Below are 20,148 nucleotides of genomic sequence, written 5' to 3' on the forward strand. Positions count from 1 at the left end.
TACCCCACACTTGACATCACGGCAGGTGTGCAGCAGGTAAAGATGCAGCTAGGCCCAAGAGGGTTTGCAGGCATCACCAACCAGCTCATTGGCAGCACTTGCAAAACACCATGAATAGCACTTTGCATGCACTGGCAACCACTTGATATTGAAAGTCATTTTGCATTAGATTTTAAATATTCTAATCTGGCTGGAATCCACCAAGAAAAAGGTGTGGTAAAAACCGAACTCAGTAATATACATTTAAATCACATCTCCAGCAACCTTTGAATATGCTTGCTCTACATAAAGGAGAGATTTAGTGCCTCCCCTTCTCTGCACACATCTTCCACTCTGCTTTGAACAGATATATTTAGTTGAACTAATAGATGGCATTTGTTTAACATATTATCACTTTCCAACTTCCTTCACACCCTACACGAAGCTGCAGAAATCACCAAGCAGTGTAGTCAAGTGATAAATTACAGTTTAATCATTCAGGCCTGTTAATCTCAGCAAGACCATGAACTGGGTCAAGATAGCCCTGATATCAAGTGCTGGAATCGTTAGTCAGTGATAAGTTATTAGCAACACCCACGTAGTCGGGCCATTAAATCTGCTTGTGGATTGTCAAGCGATGGGCTCCATTTCAAGTTATTTAGTAGTCACTCAAGTGTAAGGAAGGGAGGAGGGAGAGGAAGGTCTAGAATTAAATTGTGAGGTTACTTAGGGATATGAGAGAAGCTACTGAAGAGACAGAGTTTCTGCTCATACTTAGAGCCCCATTATTGATTTCAGTTTAGCCTTGCAATCACACCAGTCCATCAACCCTTTAATGCAGCGGTGTGAAAAATGCTTCAGAGAGAGCAAGTGTCACTGGAATGTGTGTGTGTGTGTGTGTGTGTGTGTGTGTACACACACACACACACACACACACACACACACGAGCCAGTCTGCTAGAAGGCAGCAGGTCAGGCAAAAAAGGTGCACAACCTTAAACAGGGATAGAGCTTTCTGGCTGCGTTAGCTGGAAATGCTCTTGACGGATTCTAGGACAATTATCTTTGTTTAAAACAGGTAACTGCTTTATGAAGTAATAGAAACAAGCTTTGTCAAATGCTTAGTGTGCTTCATCACACACTATTTCTCTTAAACACACCCCACAATAAGACCACGTTCATCCAGTTCTGACATAGTTATCTCTATCTATCTAGTAAACCATGATTTATTAAGACAGCAAATGAGTGTTGTGCCCACAGCTCCCTTGTGCACTGTAATGGAACACTTCCAGGGCTTATTAAACCACAGTTGCTATTACATACAAACCGGGAAACTGTGGTCTGATTTCTCCTCAGTAAACCACATCCAGTTTCCTAGTTCTGATGTGGTTTAGTGAAGCACCAAAGACAGGAGTATAAGGGGAGGAGAAGCAAAGATGGAATGAAAGGCTTGTTCTTGGTCTAACAAACTATGGTTTATCCGAGTGAGTTAATTATGTCTGAGGTGGGCCTTTGGGTCCTAAAAGACAACTTTGCACAGGACAGTGAAACATAGGGAATTGAACTGTGCTTCTTATTGCCATGTGTATGGCAATAATGTGTATGGCCTATAAAAGATATTAAAGGGATGAGATGCCCAGGCTGTTTGCTGAAGTGCATTCATATATTTCACTGGAAATGCGCGCGCACACACACCTTTAAAGGGCTGGTGATAGGAAATGACATTTCTACAAAGAATATTTTGTTTCCCACAACAGATATTGAAAAGCACTTCAGCGTGACTTTAATAGCAGCAATAAGAAAAGATGCAGATATGATGCAAGAGCTAATCTCTTCCCAAGTTCTGACTATCTGCCTAAAATGTACTGCTGCTTCCCCCCCCCTCCTTTTTAAGGCTTCCAAGCACAACCCACAGATATAATTCTGGAAAAAGCCAACAAGATCAATACAGATAGTGCTATATTTCAGTTCATGTAGCCCTGTCTCCCCTACATCAAGTATCTTTGAATATGAGTTGTTGTTGTTAAGCACTGAAAAAATAATTTATTAAAAAAAATAACAGGGATTCTTTCTCCTTACGGGGTCTTCGCTGTGGGATCACATTCACTCAGTGCTATACCAGCTGCACTGGCTCCCGGTGGAGTACAGAATCAGGTTTAAGGTGCTGGTTGTAACCTTTAAAGCCCTGTACAGTGGTACCTCGGGTTAAGAACTTAATTCGTTCTGGAGGTCCGTTCTTAACCTGAAGCACGACTTTAGCTAATGGGACCTCCCGCTGCGCCGCCAGAGCACAATTTCTGTTCTTATCCTGAAGCGTTATTTCTGGGTTAGCGGAGTATGAATCATAGAATCATAGAATTGGAAGAGACCACAAGGGCCATCCAGTCCAACCCCCTGCCAAGCAGGAAATACCATCAAAGCATTCATGACAGATGGCTGTCAAGCCTCCGCTTAAAGACCTCCAAAGAAAGAGACTCCACCACACTCCTTGGCAGCAAATTCCACTGTCGAACAGCTCTTACTGTCAGGAAGTTCTTCCTAATGTTTAGGTGGAATCTTCTTTCTTGTAGTTTGAATCCATTGCTCCGTATCCGCTTCTCTGGAGCAGCAGAAAACAACCTTTCTCCCTCCTCTATATGACATCCTTTTATATATTTGAACATGGCTATCATATCACCCCTTAACCTTCTCTTCTCCAGGCTAAACATACCCAGCTCCCTAAGCCATTCCTCACAGGTTCCTTCATAGCCGTTCCTTCAGGTTACAGAAGCATCTGTAACCTGAAGCGTATGTAACCCAAGGTACCACTGTAAAATGAAAGAGGCCTTCCAGAATTCTCACAGGCCCATATAAGATCAGCGTAAATAGTTGGGCCGATGAGCACTTACTGTTCCCAACCCTAACCCTGCAGAAAGCCATCTAATTAGACTTTAATTTGATTCTGACCTGTTTTTAGAAGCTAATTTAATTATTGTTTGATTTTTATACCGTTGTTATATATCTGATGTTAGCCGCCCTCAACCCTACTTCGGCCGGGATATAAATAAAAGATGATGGTGGTGGTGATTATTATTATTATTCTCACCATGATGATCACTTTGCCTACTTTTTGAGTAAAGTACTGTGCTTCTCGTTGCTTCATCTATATTAATTCAGAAGGACAAAACACCTCAAGGAGAAAAAGTAAACATTGTAAAATCACCCTTACGGGCCTTATGTGAACTATACTGAATGCAACGTAAACAGGTCAAACATTGCTAATAATAACAGGATTTAAAGTGCTTTACTGTGTACTTGAGTCCCAGTGATTCCAGTGGGACAAAGAGGTGCCTTTCTTCATCAGGATTCAGCCACAATAATCTCAAAAAGAAATACAAACTCAACCCCGCTGACAAGGCAAAAACAAATTGGGCGATACCCAATTGTGGCATCCTGCTTGCGTAGTGGACTTCTGCCTGTGCACAGGGCTCTCTTACCCCCCCCCCTCGGCCCAATCTGCTATGAAGGGTTGGGGGGGGGGTCTTCCTGAGAAGATTGGTTGGGGGGGGTGCAGGAGGAAGGGGAATCCCATTGCTTCTTTTGGCATGGCGCTGGATTTTGTCCTTTGATATTCAGAAGTTACTGCTTTTATGTGGGCCAGCCCATGCACTCCAAAAGAACCAAAACATGTAACAAATGATACCCTGCAACCATGAAGTGCTGATAAGGCACAGTGGACTAAATATATGCCATCTTAATATGATGACAGCCATGCAGCCAAAACCAACCCCTTCCAGAAATTATTTCCACATGAGACGCACTGAGGCACTATCCCATCATGTTAAAATAAACATAGAGGCGGCACAGGCAAACTCAGCCCACCAGATGCTTTGGGACTACAACTCCCATCATCCCTGACCACTGGTCCTGTTAGCTAGGGATGATGGGAGTTGTAGTCCCAAAGCATCTGGAGGGCTGAGTTTGCCTAGGCCTGACATAGAGCATTACATACCAGTGGTGGACCAACAGCTCTGTCTACTCCAGAGCTTCCAAACTGTTTATGTTGGTGACACACTTTTTTATTTTGCAACACTGTAATTCAGTTTTACTAGCAAACCAGAAGTTAAACTAAAACTCCTTTTCCAGCCCCAGGATGGAGCACAGGGAGTGTTCGCGTGACATACCTATACACTGCGGCCGACACACTAATGTGTTGCAACACACAGTTTGGAAAGCTCTCGTCTACAGCCACACCCAAGTGGGTTACAACCTGTAATTGACCTGCTCAAACCTCCTAATATGCAGCGATTCCTAAATAGTGGACTTTTTCTTTTTTTTGAATCCTCGTTATAGGGTGTAGCTTGCTCATTAGAACAATGTAGGGCACTAACTTAAAGAGGAGGGCATTATATCAGGCAGTGATATATTGGGCCCTTTTGCAAAACCATAAGGATTAACTTTTCCAGAGGAAGGTTTCTAGGAAGAGCTGTTGTTCTTAACTAGCATCTCTGCAATACTGTACTGCGTGATAGCCAATGTCAGTCATACTCCGAGTAGACGCTCAGAAATCAATGCACCTTAAAAAAAGAAAAAGGAAAAAAAGAAAAGAAATCAATGCACCTAAAATCTATCAATTTTAATGGGCCTTCGAGTACCACTAAGGTGGTATCACCCATTAGTCATGAGTCAAAATAAACTTTTTACAAGTTAAAAAGAGCTTTAAAAAACCCACCTGAGGTGCACATGAGTAATAATTAGCATAACTACAGTAAAAAAAAATGTGTGTGATAAAGAGGTCTCATTCCATTGACTTCAGAACCACAGAAGACAGCCTAATAATCAGAGAGAGGAAAGCAGAAATTCAATCATTCCACTATTATTATTTTTAGTGGTGCTTTCTGTTTCCTGTAGAAACAGTGCATGGAAGCACCACTGTCAAAAAACAAGTACACGTTTTAAATGGGATAAAAGAGGCAGGAGGGAATGCGGTATTAAGGACAGCAAGCTTTTCAACATCAGGAGGACTGATGAGGCAAGGGCTGGGGAAAGAAGGAAGGAAGTGAGGGTTGGAATAAGGAAGGGTGGCTGTGGAGAGGAATAAAAGCACAGCAGCTGGCAATTCTGTGCACTGGTATTACCAGCCTGCTGAGAGCAATTACAATAGCACAGGCAGCTTGCTTTTATTGCAACCTTATTGAATTAACTTTGAGGGGCAGAAGGAAGAGGGAAATAACCCAAGTGATTCAGCAGGGAATTTATTAGAAAATTTTAATGCCAACTTAAATTTGATCCTAAGGCCTCAATATTAAAGGTCATCTCCATTACTGTACTACTGGAAACCCTCTGTTCCCACGTTCCTCCCTTGCCTTCCCCTTGTTTTCTTTTATATAAAAAAAGCCCCGCACACAATAAAATAGGTCAGAGCTCTTCCTTAAAGCTCCTTGGCATTTTTTATCTGAGAGCAGCAAATATCTCCATCTTCATCTGAAGGCATTATAGACGGCCTTATCGCCTATAAGCTTCCGAATAGTTTCTTAAACGAAACAATCGCAAACAAAATAGAAACATGCACTACAAACAAATGGTTACTTCAAATAGTACACAAAGCTTAGGAGAGCTGCACAAAAAGTTAGGGAAAATTAATTAGACCATTACATACATTCTGTATTTCAGTAAGGAAACACCGGGGAAAGGGAATGAAAGGAAAGTTATGGGATGTTTTAGTAGGATAAAAGGCGGAAGAAGAAACTCCCCCGCCCTAATGTGTGACAGGTGAGTAATCTTTATTTATGCAGTGCCATCAATATGCAACATGCTTTATTTGTTTAAACATTTGCAGAGTTTTCCAAGCAAGAAAGGAGAGAGGTCCCCAACCTCCAAACGATTATGATCAGCACCGCCTTTCTAAAAACCTATTCTCTGGTCTTGCCAACCCTGTACACCTGCTCCACTGATGAATGTACAAATATCACTGCAAGCAGTGTTAGAAACTGGGATAGGAAAACTAGGAGCCAAATGGCTCCTGGGACCTGGGTTATGGGTGCCAAAATAGAATGTCTGGTCGCCAGTGGGTGTGTATGTGTCAAAAACACTTTCTATTTACCGTATTATTTTGATAAGCATGAACTAATATGCAATTCACTTAAGTGACTCATTGTTAATATCACATTTTTAGCAGAAATTGTCAATACATGTATAATTTGGTGTTTTCAATAAAAAATATGGGTACCATACTTTAGTTTTCAAAGGCTTGAGTAATCCTTGAGCCAGGTGCAAAAAATGGCACTCAAGACTTTTTGAGGTGCTCGCAAATGGAGAATCTTTAGGCACAAAATACGCCTAGCGTCCTAATTTTGAACCCTGAATGCGAGACTGTGTACACACAGTCTGTGGCTGCATTCAAGCATCTGCTGACTGGGGTAGTAAGACACATCTTATATTAGAAAGGAAATATAATGGGCATTTTTAAATTAAAGAAATGCAATTAATGCTGGATGGAGGGTGGAGTATGGCTCCCACTTTTAAAACTTCTAAACCTTTATCTACCCACTGAAAAAGGAATGCAGCTGTGCCACAATTACTTGCTAACATCACAAGATCTTTTGAGGTGGTGCAGGGGCAGCAGTTTCCAGTTCAAAGAAATGGAGGCACAGCGCTCAACATTCCTATTTAAAGGATCTTAATTTCAGTAGAAGGTAGTCCATCTCTTAGCAACCTGATTTTTGTTTGTGTGTTTGTCACTAGTGAATACTTATTGATGGCTATTACTCTCTTTCTGCTTCTGTTGGTATTCCTCTGGGATGCTAAATCAATTTTGTGCTTTTAAAAATTGACATCAATAATGTGTTTACATTTGCCAATACTTCTTAATTGTCAAGCTATAACAGCGGAACTTCAATAATAAATCTTGTCAACAGATAACTTCAGATGCTAGAATTTTAAGTGTTTCTTCTTCTGAGCAATTTGATAAGTTGAGAATTGCTCCTGAGTGAACCACAGGGTAAAAAGAAGGAGAGACAGGCTGAAGGAGTAATTCTTGGTTGCACAAAACACAGAAGCAGGCCTAGGGCAGACATAACACTCCAGGTCTTCTAATCGTTTCCAACCTTCATCCGTGCTCTGGGTTAGGGTCCCTGTGCTTTCTATTTTCATTGGAAGGAAAGGCCTCATTCACATCGAATGGAAGCTTCCAAATCAGGGATCCAAATCAGGACCACAGTGGAAGGAGAGGATGAGAAGTTCTCCAAAACACCATCAGGGTCTTGATTTAGTTTTGGCCCCCTGTGCCTGCTGATTACTTAAAAACACACACAAAAAACCACCCTCATTCACAAACTGAATTCACAATTCCTGTCTAGTGAGCCCAGGTATGAACCCAAATATATAGGTCAATGTCATCTGCAAGGTCACATCTCTAGCAAGTCTGCAGCAAACGAGCTCAAGGATAGGGCAGGGGTATACCTCTCCTCGAGAGGAAATGAGTTAAGGTGCTTGGGCTGAGAGGGCAAAACAAGAACCAGCTTGAAATGCCAGGAAAGGGACTTGTGACAGGTAAGAACAGGAAGAATAAGATGGGTCTGTATGCTGTTTATTGGACAAACATCAATTTTGCAGGAAGGTTGTCCTGACACAGGTCCAGGAAGGAGCACAGGCCAACCATGAACAAGCAAAGCAGAGCAGGGAGAAAAGCTGATAAACTAAGCAACAAGCTCAGGATATTAACTGGGACAAGTGGTGGCTGAGTGGTTCCAGGGGTTGAAGAGTCCCAGTTTAGAGGCAGAAAAGTCCAGGTTTGAATCTGCTGTGTATCACTCGTCTTGAAACTCACATGCCTATACCCAAAGCTTAATTATTTCCATTGAAAATACTTTATCACAAAACGAATGGTAGAGAATTCAAGTCAGAATCCCTATTCCGATCCCATATCCTAGCAAAGACATAATATTTAAGCAAAAGTTGATCTTTCAGCCTTTCTTAGAAACCGATGTCTGCCAGAGCTATGAATTGTTTGAGATTAACCCATTCATTTGTTTTGGAAATTTTTCTACTCCTTGTCTCCTGCACGTTCCAAGTTGTCTTCAAGAGCACATTAGTCAATCTGAAACGTTATGAAGGCATAGATGAGAACAGTTAGATCTCTGTTGTCTAACAACAGGTGCAAGCAGTCCTGGTCATAGCCACTGGAACTACCTAGATCCAGTAGAATCTCTGGACAACAAATCTGTTCCCAAGGGTCCATGCCAATCCTATCAACCACATAAAAGATGACCTCTCTCCATCAATAATAGCTGCATCTTGTTGGGATTTGGTTTCAACTGGTTCAGCCTCTACCACTTAATACAGTCTTTCAGACACTGACTTAACACTAAGGCATCAGTTTCTAGCTACTTACTGAAATAAATACATAACTGGATGTCATCAGCATAGTGATATTCCCCAATTCCAAAAGTCTAGATTTAAGAACATTCAGTTACAATTCAAGCAGATTTTAGCCATCAGGTTGGCATCTGTCAGTCATAATGGAACTGAAAATGTGTGCATGCATAATGAAGATTGGAGACCCAGGTGTATTTCCAATCAAATGGCACTTGTGCAAAGCTTTAAGTTTTAAACAGAGTTAAGTAGGCAATATTGTTCTGAATGACCAAGTTACTGCCAAGTCTGCTTGGGAATTATACTTAATTAATTATACGTTCAGGTGAAGGAGTAGAATAAAAAGCGTAAGGTGAAAGTAACTGCAATCCTTGTAGTCTTGCCATGATACAAAAAGGAAGTGTCCATGTGTTGTACATGAAGAATTCTACACTCCTTTAAAACACCTATGATCGAAAATCAAAGTGAAAAGCAAGTAGAACTTACTGTGCTGGGTGGTGATACTAAAATTATTTTAAAATTATTTGTGCTAAACACACAGACATTTCATTGTCTATGTACTGCCTCTATTTCAATGTTGCAGTATTTCACTGACATTATGGGCTGTATTCAACTACACCCTAGTCAGAGAAGACCCACCGAAATTAATAAAACTAAGTTAGTCTTGCCTATTAACTTCAATGAGTTTATCCTTAGACTAGCGTCAAATGCTGCCCTATGAATTTAATCTATAATTTTAATGTTGCAACCTGTCCTGTATATTGTGATTGCAACAGAAGGGTGATATGGAATTACTGAAAAAGAATAAAGGGAGAACAATACAGAGAAACTCACTAAATGAGTGGATTAGTTTGCCTTAAACCCCCCCCCCCGCACACATCTGTTTCCCTAGCGGGGAAGCCAAAAGAAAGCGAACACCCTCATTAGCACCTTCAAGAATACCTGTACAAAATTATTCACACTGTGTAAATAAGGGTGGTAAGCACACCTCTTGAATGTGAAGGCTTCCTCGCCTCCTATGCTGGGTTGTTGGGCATGCCTTCCCTAATTGCCATTATATAATAAAGCTGTGTTACATAACCTTGAAATTTGGATGCAAGAACAGAGGAACTCTGCCAGACAGCACTGTTATGCTCAAATCATAAAAGCAGATGCTTTTCCAACTAGAAGAGTTTGGGAAAATCATTTTTCTGCAGTACAGACTGCTTAGGACCACATTTCCAAAATGGAAGTGGTTCTTCACAAAGTGTATAGCTAAATTATGGATTTTGCTGTCACAAATATAGTTGTGGCTGCCCACCTTTAAAAGGGGCTTAGGCAAATCTGTGGTGTCTAAAGACTGTCAATGGCTATCAGCCATGATGGGCACATTCTACTTCTCCTGTTGCTTCTGAATACCAGTTGCAAGGAAAAGTGCTGTTGTGCTCATGTTCTTCACATAGGAATTTGGTGGTCTGTGAAAACAGGATCCTGGATTAGATAGGCCTTTGGTCTGATCCAGAATGTTCTTTTGATGTTCTTCTGTTCTTGAGAATGAAGTGGAAGCAAGCTTGTCTCCAGCAAGTTTCAGTAGATATTCGACTGAGCCAGGAGGAACAGAACCATGGAAGGGATGTAGTAGACCACCCAGTTTAACCCACTGCTCAAGAACAGTGTCTTATTAGTTTATCCCTTGCCATTCACCTGCTTTACATGGGTGGTCTCTGGTCCTGCAACTTGCTTTGTTAACAGACACAGCTGATAAACAATTAACTGTGTTCCTCTGGTGACTGCAAATTTGGCACATATTATATTTTTAATCTCAGAATATTTGAGGGATGGTTATAGTCTAACACATGAGAAGCCAATATGCAGTGCTGGTGCCACAAGCAAAAGAGGCAGGGAGCGGGCTGTGCCATTCCTGCACAGGACTAAGATTACCTGTGTGTGTCTGCCTACAACAAAAAGTCAGGCCTGCACCTGTTATTCTTTTGCTTGCTTCCAAGCTCAGTAGGTGAGAGCCAAAACCACGGCAAGGCACAGGGGGATGAATATGCACTCTAGCACATTGGTCTTCAACTGGTGTGTCAGGACCCACTAGAAAGTTACAGCCCAGTCTAAGATGGCCTGCAGCAGCAGCACTACCGCCATGCAAATATGTGGTTTTTAAAAAGATACAGGCATTCAAATTCATGTTTGGGTTGAAGGTCTAAAAAGGTTTAAGACTACTGCTTTAGAGCACACTTGAGGTTTCACTGCCACCCAATGTGCCATTAAGTCCTGTAAGAAAAAAGTGCTCATGGGGAGGGGGGGAAAACCCTTACATCTTTTGTTTAAGTGCCATACTTCTCACAAGGAGAATACCGGTACATGCACTGCTCTTACAACATTATATTATATGGCCTCATTCATACACACTGGAAAATCAAGTCTGGAAGATGCACAAAAGCCATCATTACAGATTCTCTGACCAGCTAGAACTTAAAAGCAATGCAAGCTTTGTTCCAAGAAACTACAGTGGTACCTCAGGTTACAGACACTTCAGGTTACAGACTCCGCTAACCCAGAAATAGTACATTGGGTTAAGAACTTTGCTTCAGGATGAGAACAGAAATCGTGCGGCAGTAGCGCGGTGGCTGCGGGAGGCCCCATTAGCTAAAGTGGTACCTCAGGTAAAGGACAGTTTCAGGTTAAGAATGGACCTCCAGAACAAATTAAGTTCTTAACCCGAGGTACCACTGTACACAGATGTCTGCTAGAAGTTAAGAAAGTCGCTTGTTGATCTGCAGAATAATCTTTTGCCTAAAGCACAGTTTTCTCAAGTTCAGATTACTTGGAATGGAACAGAAAAGCTGCAATGTGCCTCAGAGCTCTTGTTTTACTGAAGGGCACTTCAAAAGAAATACCGGTATGTGGCTTTGAAAACTTCAGATAGGTGCTGTACCCTTCAAATCGCCTGGGAAATCCAAAATAATTCCTTTTTAAATGGCCAGTTAGACAACTAATTCTTGAGAGATTCAACTTAAGAGCTTGGTTTCTCAAAAGTGCTGCTCTTTGGTTCTCAGCTATGGATTCACCAAACTTCCTTCAAACAATGCATTGCCAGATTTTTCCATCAAAAGTTCTAACTCTATGCTTACATTCTGCACTATGGAAGACTATCCCAGTCTTGATAAAGTGGAGGGAAGGAGGGAGGAAGAATCATATTCATCACATGGAACTCCTTAGGTGTGATGCAAATGTAATAACTAAAAATACACTGGCCACATTTTTAACCATAAAAAGCCCAACCACTCACTTCTGCATGAGCGAAGGCGCCAGGTGTATTTTGCTCCTGGGTATCGGCCACTTGCAACCAAGTGAAGATGCCCAGGCGCCAGAACAGTGTCTGATGTCTCCACCAGATGGAGGTGCATCTTGGCTCTTTTTACACACTAGCAACACATTATGTAGAATTCTATTCCTTATATTTTATCTGCACAACCAGAATGAATTTCAGGAACCAAAACCTTGTATTGGAAAATGCGACTTTCAAGCTGTCTGGCCCCCAAATGGCAACTAGGCATTCCGTTTTGATGACTGCAACCCTAGTTTAAGGAGCCTTTTTGGCACCTAGCTTATATATCTGAGTTTCTAACACAGGACTGGGGATGGGAGTCACATGCCTGTGATGTGCAGGGTCAGAGGCAAAATGAAATGTCAATTTTACTTTTGTGGAGTAGGTTCGCTTCTACACCAGGGGCCAGCAACCTTTTTCAGCCGTGGGCTTGTCCACTGTCCCTCAGACCATGTGGTGGGCCGGACTATATATGTAGGGGGGGGGGGATGAACGAATTCCTATGCCCCACAAATAACCCAGAGATGCATTTTAAATAAAAGGACACATAAACATCTTCCAAGACAATAATGCCCACTTACAACACAAGGAACTCATAATCTATCTACTCTCAGCAACCAGAAACATCATAACTAGACACTGGAAAGACCTGTCAGGAGTCAACATGGACCAATGGTACCAAGTAGTATGGGAAACAGCCCTACTAGAAAAATTAACCAGCAACCTAAAACTAGCACAGGGACAAACAGAAGAAGACACCTTCACCCCTGTATGGTCCCCCTTCATCGCACACACAGCCCAACAAGACAATGACAAAAATCTACCGACAGCATACAAATCAATATGGCTAACCTGATCCAAAACACCCACCCACCCCACTCACACAGGAAACCAAAGACCACCACAGCCAACCACAAATGAACAATCAAACCCTACGCCAATCGCAACCTCTCACTGCCAAAGAAACACAAGCAAACAACAGAGAACCAACATTAAGGAAAATAGAAACATCATCTCCCCAGCCACTTCCTCCCCCCCCTAATGTATCAACAACTAAAATTGATCTGTAAAAATGTTTTATGGAAAAAATACGAGAGACATTACACACACTTTGTAAACCAAGAAAATCTTTAATTAAAAAAATAAAATAAATAAAAATAAAAGGACACATTCTACTCATGTAAAAACACGCTGATTTCCAGACCGTCCATGGGCCGGATTGAGAAGGCGATTGGGCCGCATCTGGCCCACGGGCCCTAGGTTGCCTACCCCTGTTCTACACCCACACCCACCTCTCTATCTCTACCCAGGCAAGCTAGGAGCATTATCAGAATTCAATGACACACTCCACTCAGACAAAGCCACCCAAGGAGGCTGTAAAGCATGGGTGGCAAGGGGTGTGGTGCAGAAGGGTATATGAGCTAGTGAGAGTCTAGCCGGAGAGGCCTGGGGGACCACATCTGGCCCCTGCCTAAGGTTCCCCATACCAGCACAAAGACTGTTGCCACATTGATGGTTCATGTAGCTCAGTAGTAATTCTCTCTGGCGGTGGCTCTTCAAGATCTCAGGCTGAGGTCTGGGATCTTGTTGCCCGGGATCCTTTCTAACTAGAGACTGCTGAACTTGTCCTGGAACCTTATGAATGCAAGGCATGTGCTACAGCCTTTCACATGAATACTACGGGTTTACCATCTGGGCCTAAATAAAACTTTTACTATGCTCTTGGGGAGAAATAAGCAGGAAACACAATTTTTGGGCTGTAACCCTGTGTACCCTTATCTTGGAGTAAGCCCCACTGAAGACAGTGGGACTGACTCCTGAGTAAACGTGCACAGGATTGGAATGTCAGTTACTTTTCTACAGAATATCTGCTCTGCTTTCATAGACATTTTCAAATAAAAACCAATAACCTGGAAAATATAAAAAAGGCACCAGTAGACAAAAAGGCACTTTTATGCTTTTTAGTTATGGAAAGCTCCTCTTGTAAAATTCAGTCAAATCCCATGAATGTCATGGAACAAAATGACTATAATCCGTCACGTTTCCACAATCCCCTCCGGGCTGATTCAACTAGTTATTTATGAACCTGAGATGCCAATGGTCACTTTGATGACTAAACCATAAATTAGCATGTAAAGAGAATATAAATTTGATTTCACAGAAGCAACAAATTGCAAGGCAGCGAGGATATTATTTAATTTCTATCGACATGTCACGGGGAAAAAAGTCAGCAAAAGGAGATGTGCTACATCTTAATAAACCTGCAAACTGCATAATACATCTAATATTTGATTTGCTCCACTGCCTTGGTTATAAAACTCTGCACATAATACGGGTCTTAGCCCTAGTTCATGACAACACTTGTTCACTATTTGAATAATTTCTTTATAACACACATAAAAAATAAACATTACACTTGAAAAATAATGAGAATACTCTTATAATTGCTCCTCTTTAATATATAATTGCATGTAGAAAATAGAACAGTATCAATATAGGTTTAGACATCGTGAAAAAGTCTATATTTATCCTTATTAACAAGTGTGCTTAGAGACAGTGAGAGCATTTTGCTTGCTTATTAGAAAATAAGTAAATGATGGTTATATAACATTAGTTGTATAAGGTGATTTTTTCTTAATCACAACTTAAAAAAATTCTAAAAAATATTTTCTACAATATTGTATACAGTATTTTCTACAAATAACCTGTTCATATCACACCTCTCTTTTAAGTAGCTTAGAAAGCTATCCCACTCATTTACAACTTTACTTCTGGGATTCTCTTTAATTTTTCCAATAATACTGCCAATTCAATATATTCAATAGTTTTGCTAAGCCATTCTTTTTTGCTAGCAAAAAAGGTGATTTTTTTTATACCATCTAGACACTAGTTCAAACATTTCTGACTCCATAAACCACTGTCACATTCAGGAATCATAGAACTGCACAGCTGGAAGGGACCCTGGGGATCATCTAGTCCAGGGTTCCTCAACCTCGGCCCTCCAGATGTTTTTGCCCTACAACTCCCATGAACCCTAGCTAGCAGGACCAGTGGTCAGGGATGATGGGAACTGTAATCTTAAAACATATGGAGGAAGCCTGATAATGCAGGAATATGCAGCTCTGCCACATGGGGATCAAACCTGTAACCTTGGTGTTATTGGCACCAATGTAGACTGAAATATGAGATACACTTACAGTCCCGTTGAAAACAGCGAGACTTGCATGCATGTGTATTACATTCTCCCTGATGTGAAATTTAGCACAACCAGACTGTGGTGGGGAAATATGGTTTCCTTGCAAGAGAAACGCAAACATGATGAAAGATCTAAGGAAGATGCACAACAAATGAGTAATGCGTGCATCAATCGTGTTAAAAACATACTGTGTACACAGCCTCTTGCTAAAAGCGAGCTGTTCCTCTGTATGTGTTTCTAAACACATTAAGGCTTCAGTCTATACATACTGATTTGGAAAATCCTGAATCAGTTGAGGCTGTACAATTCCATCTTTTGACTGACATCTGATTGGCTGTGGCCTCTTGGATGTTTCTGAACTCCAACTCCCCGTCATTCCCAGCCAGCATGGCTAATCATCAGGGAATATGGGAGTTGCAGTCTTCCAACATGTGAAGGACTAGAAGTTAGCCACCCCTCTACTAAAGAAAAATAAAGATGCAGTTGGTGGAATACATGAAATTATTACTGAAGCAATTATGCTTTTTCCAGTGACCAGTGGGAAAACTGCTGAGTGGGAGACTGCAGGTCATATGGAGGAACCCAGGTTACCTCTAGTTAAAGCATCCAAGGTAGCAGAGCTGGGAGAAGCCTCCATATATCACCTTGGAAAGTCACTGTCAACTTTTTTAATAAGTCCACTTGCATACCACCTTTCCTCTAAGGAGCTCAAGATGGCCTACGTGGTTAAACCCCCCCCCCACATTTTATCATCACAAACGTAAGATTGCCCCCCAAAAGCCTGTAGGATCAGGCCAAAAGCCCAACTAGTCCATCATCCTGTTCTCAAAGTGGCCCAACTGCATGCCCATGGGAAGCCCGCAAGCAGAACCTCCTGGCATGCTACCTTTGACACTGGAAGCAGAAATACGCTGTGATGTAGCTTAGGCTGAGATATGGTGACTGGCTCATGGGGCAGGTCACTCAGTGAGATGCATGACAGAGTGTGAAGATTTGAATCCAGGTCTCTGGGGTCCAAGTCGGACACCCTAAAGATTACACCACACTGCTTCTCAACTGGAGTAGACACTACTGGGCTTGCCTGTTGGTTTGATTTGGTATAAAGCACCTTCAGATAATCATTTCTTCAAAGGCATCAACGAAAGAAAAAACATGGCCTTGCATATGTACACACTGAGGAAGTCTAAAACAGGATATATTGCTCACCACGGCAAGACGGTTTGCATATTATAAAACCAATCCTGGCCTGACTGCACTGGCTGCCAATTAGTTTCTGGTCCCAATTCAAAGTGCTGGTTTTAACATATAAAGTCCTAAATGGCTCAGGATTGCAATACCCCATATGCCTTGCCCCATATGAGCCAACCCACACCCTGCGATCATCATCTGAAGTGCCTTCTTCGTGTGCCCTCTCCACAAGAGGTCTGGAGGGTGGCAACACAACAGTTGTCCTTTTCTGTGGTCGCTCCCCATTTGTGGAATGATGCTCTCCCCAGGGAGACCCACTGTAGATGTTTAGGCCCCATGCAGAAACTTTCCTCTATATTTAACTAGGCCTTTAACTATCTGTGGCCTCTTCAAAGTGCATGGGATGTTTTAAATGTATTTTCCCCTTCTTTTGGTTTTAATGTATCTATGTGTGGTTTTTTTCTTTGTTTTGTTGGTTGGTTGTAAGCTGCTTTGAGTTGCCTTGGGCAAGATAAAGCAACTAACAAAACAAATGAATAAAACTAATTGTAATAATTTTCACCAACTGTTAAGACATTCAGCAGAGCCGTGTTAACAGACCGGAGTTACACATTTGGAAGGAGACAGCAACGTTTTTGCAATTTATTTAAACTGGTAAGAAAAACATGCTTACCTGTCGGTGTATCATTTCCAGACTAGCTTTTGCTTTGTTCATTAGTGTTTCTATTTCTTCTGAATCCTTTATGTTTTTGTTTTCTCTGAAAGCATCCCTTATTCTTCTGATGGCATATGTCCTAAACAAACGTTAGAGATGAAAAATGAGTGTCCACATTATTGCCAAAATTGTGAAAGACAAGCTATAAAACAACTATTATGATGCAGAGGACTAAGAGTTTGAGGAATATAGTACTAACGCTTAGTACTAACAATCATGCATTTGCACAGTGCTTCATATTTATAGATGTATCTATTATACAACACTTCAGAATGTTCAGAGCACATTGACCAGGTCTGAATACAATGCTAATCCAAACCATGGTTTAGCACAACACTTTGGGTCCCAGAGAAGAGATCACAACCACTTTGTTCCTCTGGTTCCGCTTCTGTTGTGAGCAATGCCACAGTTTAGTTTATCATGTTGTCTGAAGCTAGGCTCAAAGCATGAGGTGTAACCAAGGCCTGCTACTTAACTTGGGATTTTAAAAAGAATAATAAAATCAAACTTATTACATGGATTGTAACTTTATCATTCCCTTAAAAAATCCTTTATGAGCCAAAGAAAATGAAGATTCACAAAACAAATTTCCAATGCTCAAGATGTTTGTCTGAACAAATAGTAGATTGCAGTCAAAGCTTGTGTTTTTATATCGTAAACTGCCCAGTGTTCCTCAGGTGAAGCAGAGTATAATAATAACAACAACAATAATAATAACAATAACAATAATAATACATATAAGGGATTTTGAGGCTAAGTCCCAGCCCTATGCACTAGAAGTAAAAGATTTATAAGATAAGGTTGAGACCACAAAAACTTGGGTCATCATCCTGTCCACCATGGACACAGTGCTTGCACATTGGGGCCACACTCCGAAGCACAAGTAATAAGCACTGAGCCAAGAGTTCTATCCAAGTTCTGGGTAGTGATGCAGAAGGTGAAGCCTACTGCCTTTGTGAATGCATATGGTGGAACAAGGGAGCAGGGCTGCATGGAGCATTTGGAAATCTTTTGGGTTCAGAAGTTGCACTCACAATGAACTGGATGGCGTCCCTGGTGATTAAGTGCAGCTTCAATGAACTGTTTTCTAATCTCAGTCCTAGCGGCATTTTATCTCTGCAAGAAGCCCTCATGCACATCTCTCGACTCCAGCCTCTTAGTCTTTGTTTTCGATTTGCACTTCAACTGTTTTAACTTCCATTTTGGAATCTACTTTGTCTGTTGCCTGCTGCACCCAGGCACGAAACCAATGGAGAAAAACAAAAAGCAATTCAAAACCTGAAGGGAGCACAATATCCGCCACAAGAGAGTAGTTAAGTGCTTTCATTAAGTTTCACAAACTCCAGCATAGAAGAGGCCCCAAGATTGCTCTGTAGTTACAATGGCAGTAACAATGTTATTCAAACCTCTGATTGAAAGAACAAGTTGCAGGAAGGCAAGTTGCAGCCGTACATCAAATACTTCTGCTTTTCAGATCAAACCTAAGTGAATGCATAAGTTGGTAAAATGCTTCTCTAAAAATAATGTACTAGAAGGCTCGTTGTAAGGAACATCACATGGGCTCATATGAACAAAAATTAACAAGCATATTGAAATCCCAAGCCATTCAATAACAATGCCAATTCCATTACAGCTGTGAAGATGCCTTGCATTTAATCAACACATCGGTCTATATAGCACAGTGTATTGTCTTACACTGGCTGGCAGCATCTTTCCAGGATTTCAAGCAGAAGTCCTTCCCAGCCCTACCCAGAAATGCTGAGGATTGATCCTGGGACCTTCTGCATGCAAAGCAGATGCTTAACTACAGAGCCATGGCTTCCCCCCACTAAAAATATTGGGAGCTACCAAGGAACACAGTGTTCATTTATTTCCATGTCACAGACCTTCCCTTATCATGTAAGCAGGGCTAAAAGTACTCTACATGCATCTCCAGGTGGATTTTCATGGGGCTGTGCTGCTAAAAGCTAACACAGCGTGTTGGCGGACCTTGCACTCGAAATGGATGCTATTATGCAGAAAGTTCCAGTGCATTAAAGAAACCTTGGGAAGAAAATCCTCCATGTTCATTGTTGTTCTGGGTTTATGCCAGGCTTCTTCAACCTCGGCCCTCCATATGTTTTGAGACTAAAATTCCCAGCATCCCTGACCACTGGTCCTGGTGGCTAGGGATCATGGGAGTTGTAGGCCAAAAACATCTGGAGGGCCGAGGTTGAAGAAGCCTGGTTTATGCTCTTCAGGCAGGAGCCACCGGCTGTGTAAACCCCATATGTTTAAATCACATTTCTACCAAAACAAATCTCTGTTCCCAGGATTCTTGGGGTATATATTTAAAATATATGATGTGTATGCAACCAGTGTCTCCTGTCTGAAGAATAGAAACCCAGAAGATCAATAAACAGGGGGGCTTTTCTGTCCCAAGATTTATTTAATGTATCCATTGAGTGTGGTTGGCCGAAGACAGGAGACTCAGGCTATAATCCTGTATCCACTTACATGGGAGTAAACCCTACTGAACTCAACTGGACTTCCTTCTGAGTAGACATAGTTCGGATTGTGCTGTTACTTTTGAGTAGTCTACTCCAGCTTTGTCAAAGTGCTAGTGAATAAAAATGGCATATCCTTCTCCTTTAGTTGTGATTGTCCAACATTGCAGGAGTTTGGACTAAATGACCCTTGGGGTCCTCTACAATTCTGGGTGATGTTACATTTAATCCATCATATGAGGGTTCTCAAATGGGTTATAGAACAAGACCATTTTGATGTATGGGTACTATAAATACTTTTTATAAATACTTGCACACTGCAGAGGCTCCCATTGACACATGCTTCTATGTGCTGAGGATACCTTATCAATACTGTATGCAGCTCTTATTCTAAAAATCTCCCTTTGAGGAATCTCTTATTACGATGTCTGCAAAAGTGCACTGAACCCTCTGTTTATTTTATTCCATTTGCAACAATGTTCTTTGTTTCTTTGTGGTTTGTCTTGTTTGCATGTTGTTTTTGAAAACTCAAACATATCTTTAAAGAATCAATGCTCTCTTGCAATGTATGAACAGTCCAGACCCAAAGGTTGTAACGGTATGCATCCTTCCTTGACAATTTCTCATAACCTGTATATAAAGGTAAAGGTAAAGGGACCCCTGACCATTAGGTCCTGTTGCGGATGACTCTGGTGTTGCGGCGCTCATCTTGCTTTATTGGCTAAGGGAGCTGGCATTTGTCCACAGACAGCTTCCGGGTCATGTGGTCAGCATGACTAAGCCGCTTATGGCGAACCAGAGCAGTTCACGGAAACGCCGTTTACCTTCCTACCGGAGGAAGTTTGACATGCTTTCAAACGGCTAGGTTGACCCATCACGGGGATTCGAACCGCTGACCTTCCAATCGGCAAGCCCTA

General features: G+C 41.6%; 1 protein-coding gene across 1 annotated transcript in view; it reads right to left on the reverse strand.

The window, feature by feature from the left end:
• LYRM4 (LYR motif containing 4) overlaps positions 1-20,148 on the reverse strand; it is a 57,551-nt gene that overhangs the window by 35,010 nt on the left and 2,393 nt on the right. The window contains exon 2 of the mRNA XM_033154508.1: positions 16,704-16,824. Coding sequence (XP_033010399.1) covers positions 16,704-16,824 — 121 coding nt within the window. The remainder of the gene's footprint in view (positions 1-16,703; positions 16,825-20,148) is intronic.

The sequence above is a fragment of the Lacerta agilis genome, chromosome 7 (genome assembly GCF_009819535.1).
Source record: "Lacerta agilis isolate rLacAgi1 chromosome 7, rLacAgi1.pri, whole genome shotgun sequence".
Taxonomy (NCBI): domain Eukaryota; kingdom Metazoa; phylum Chordata; class Lepidosauria; order Squamata; family Lacertidae; genus Lacerta; species Lacerta agilis.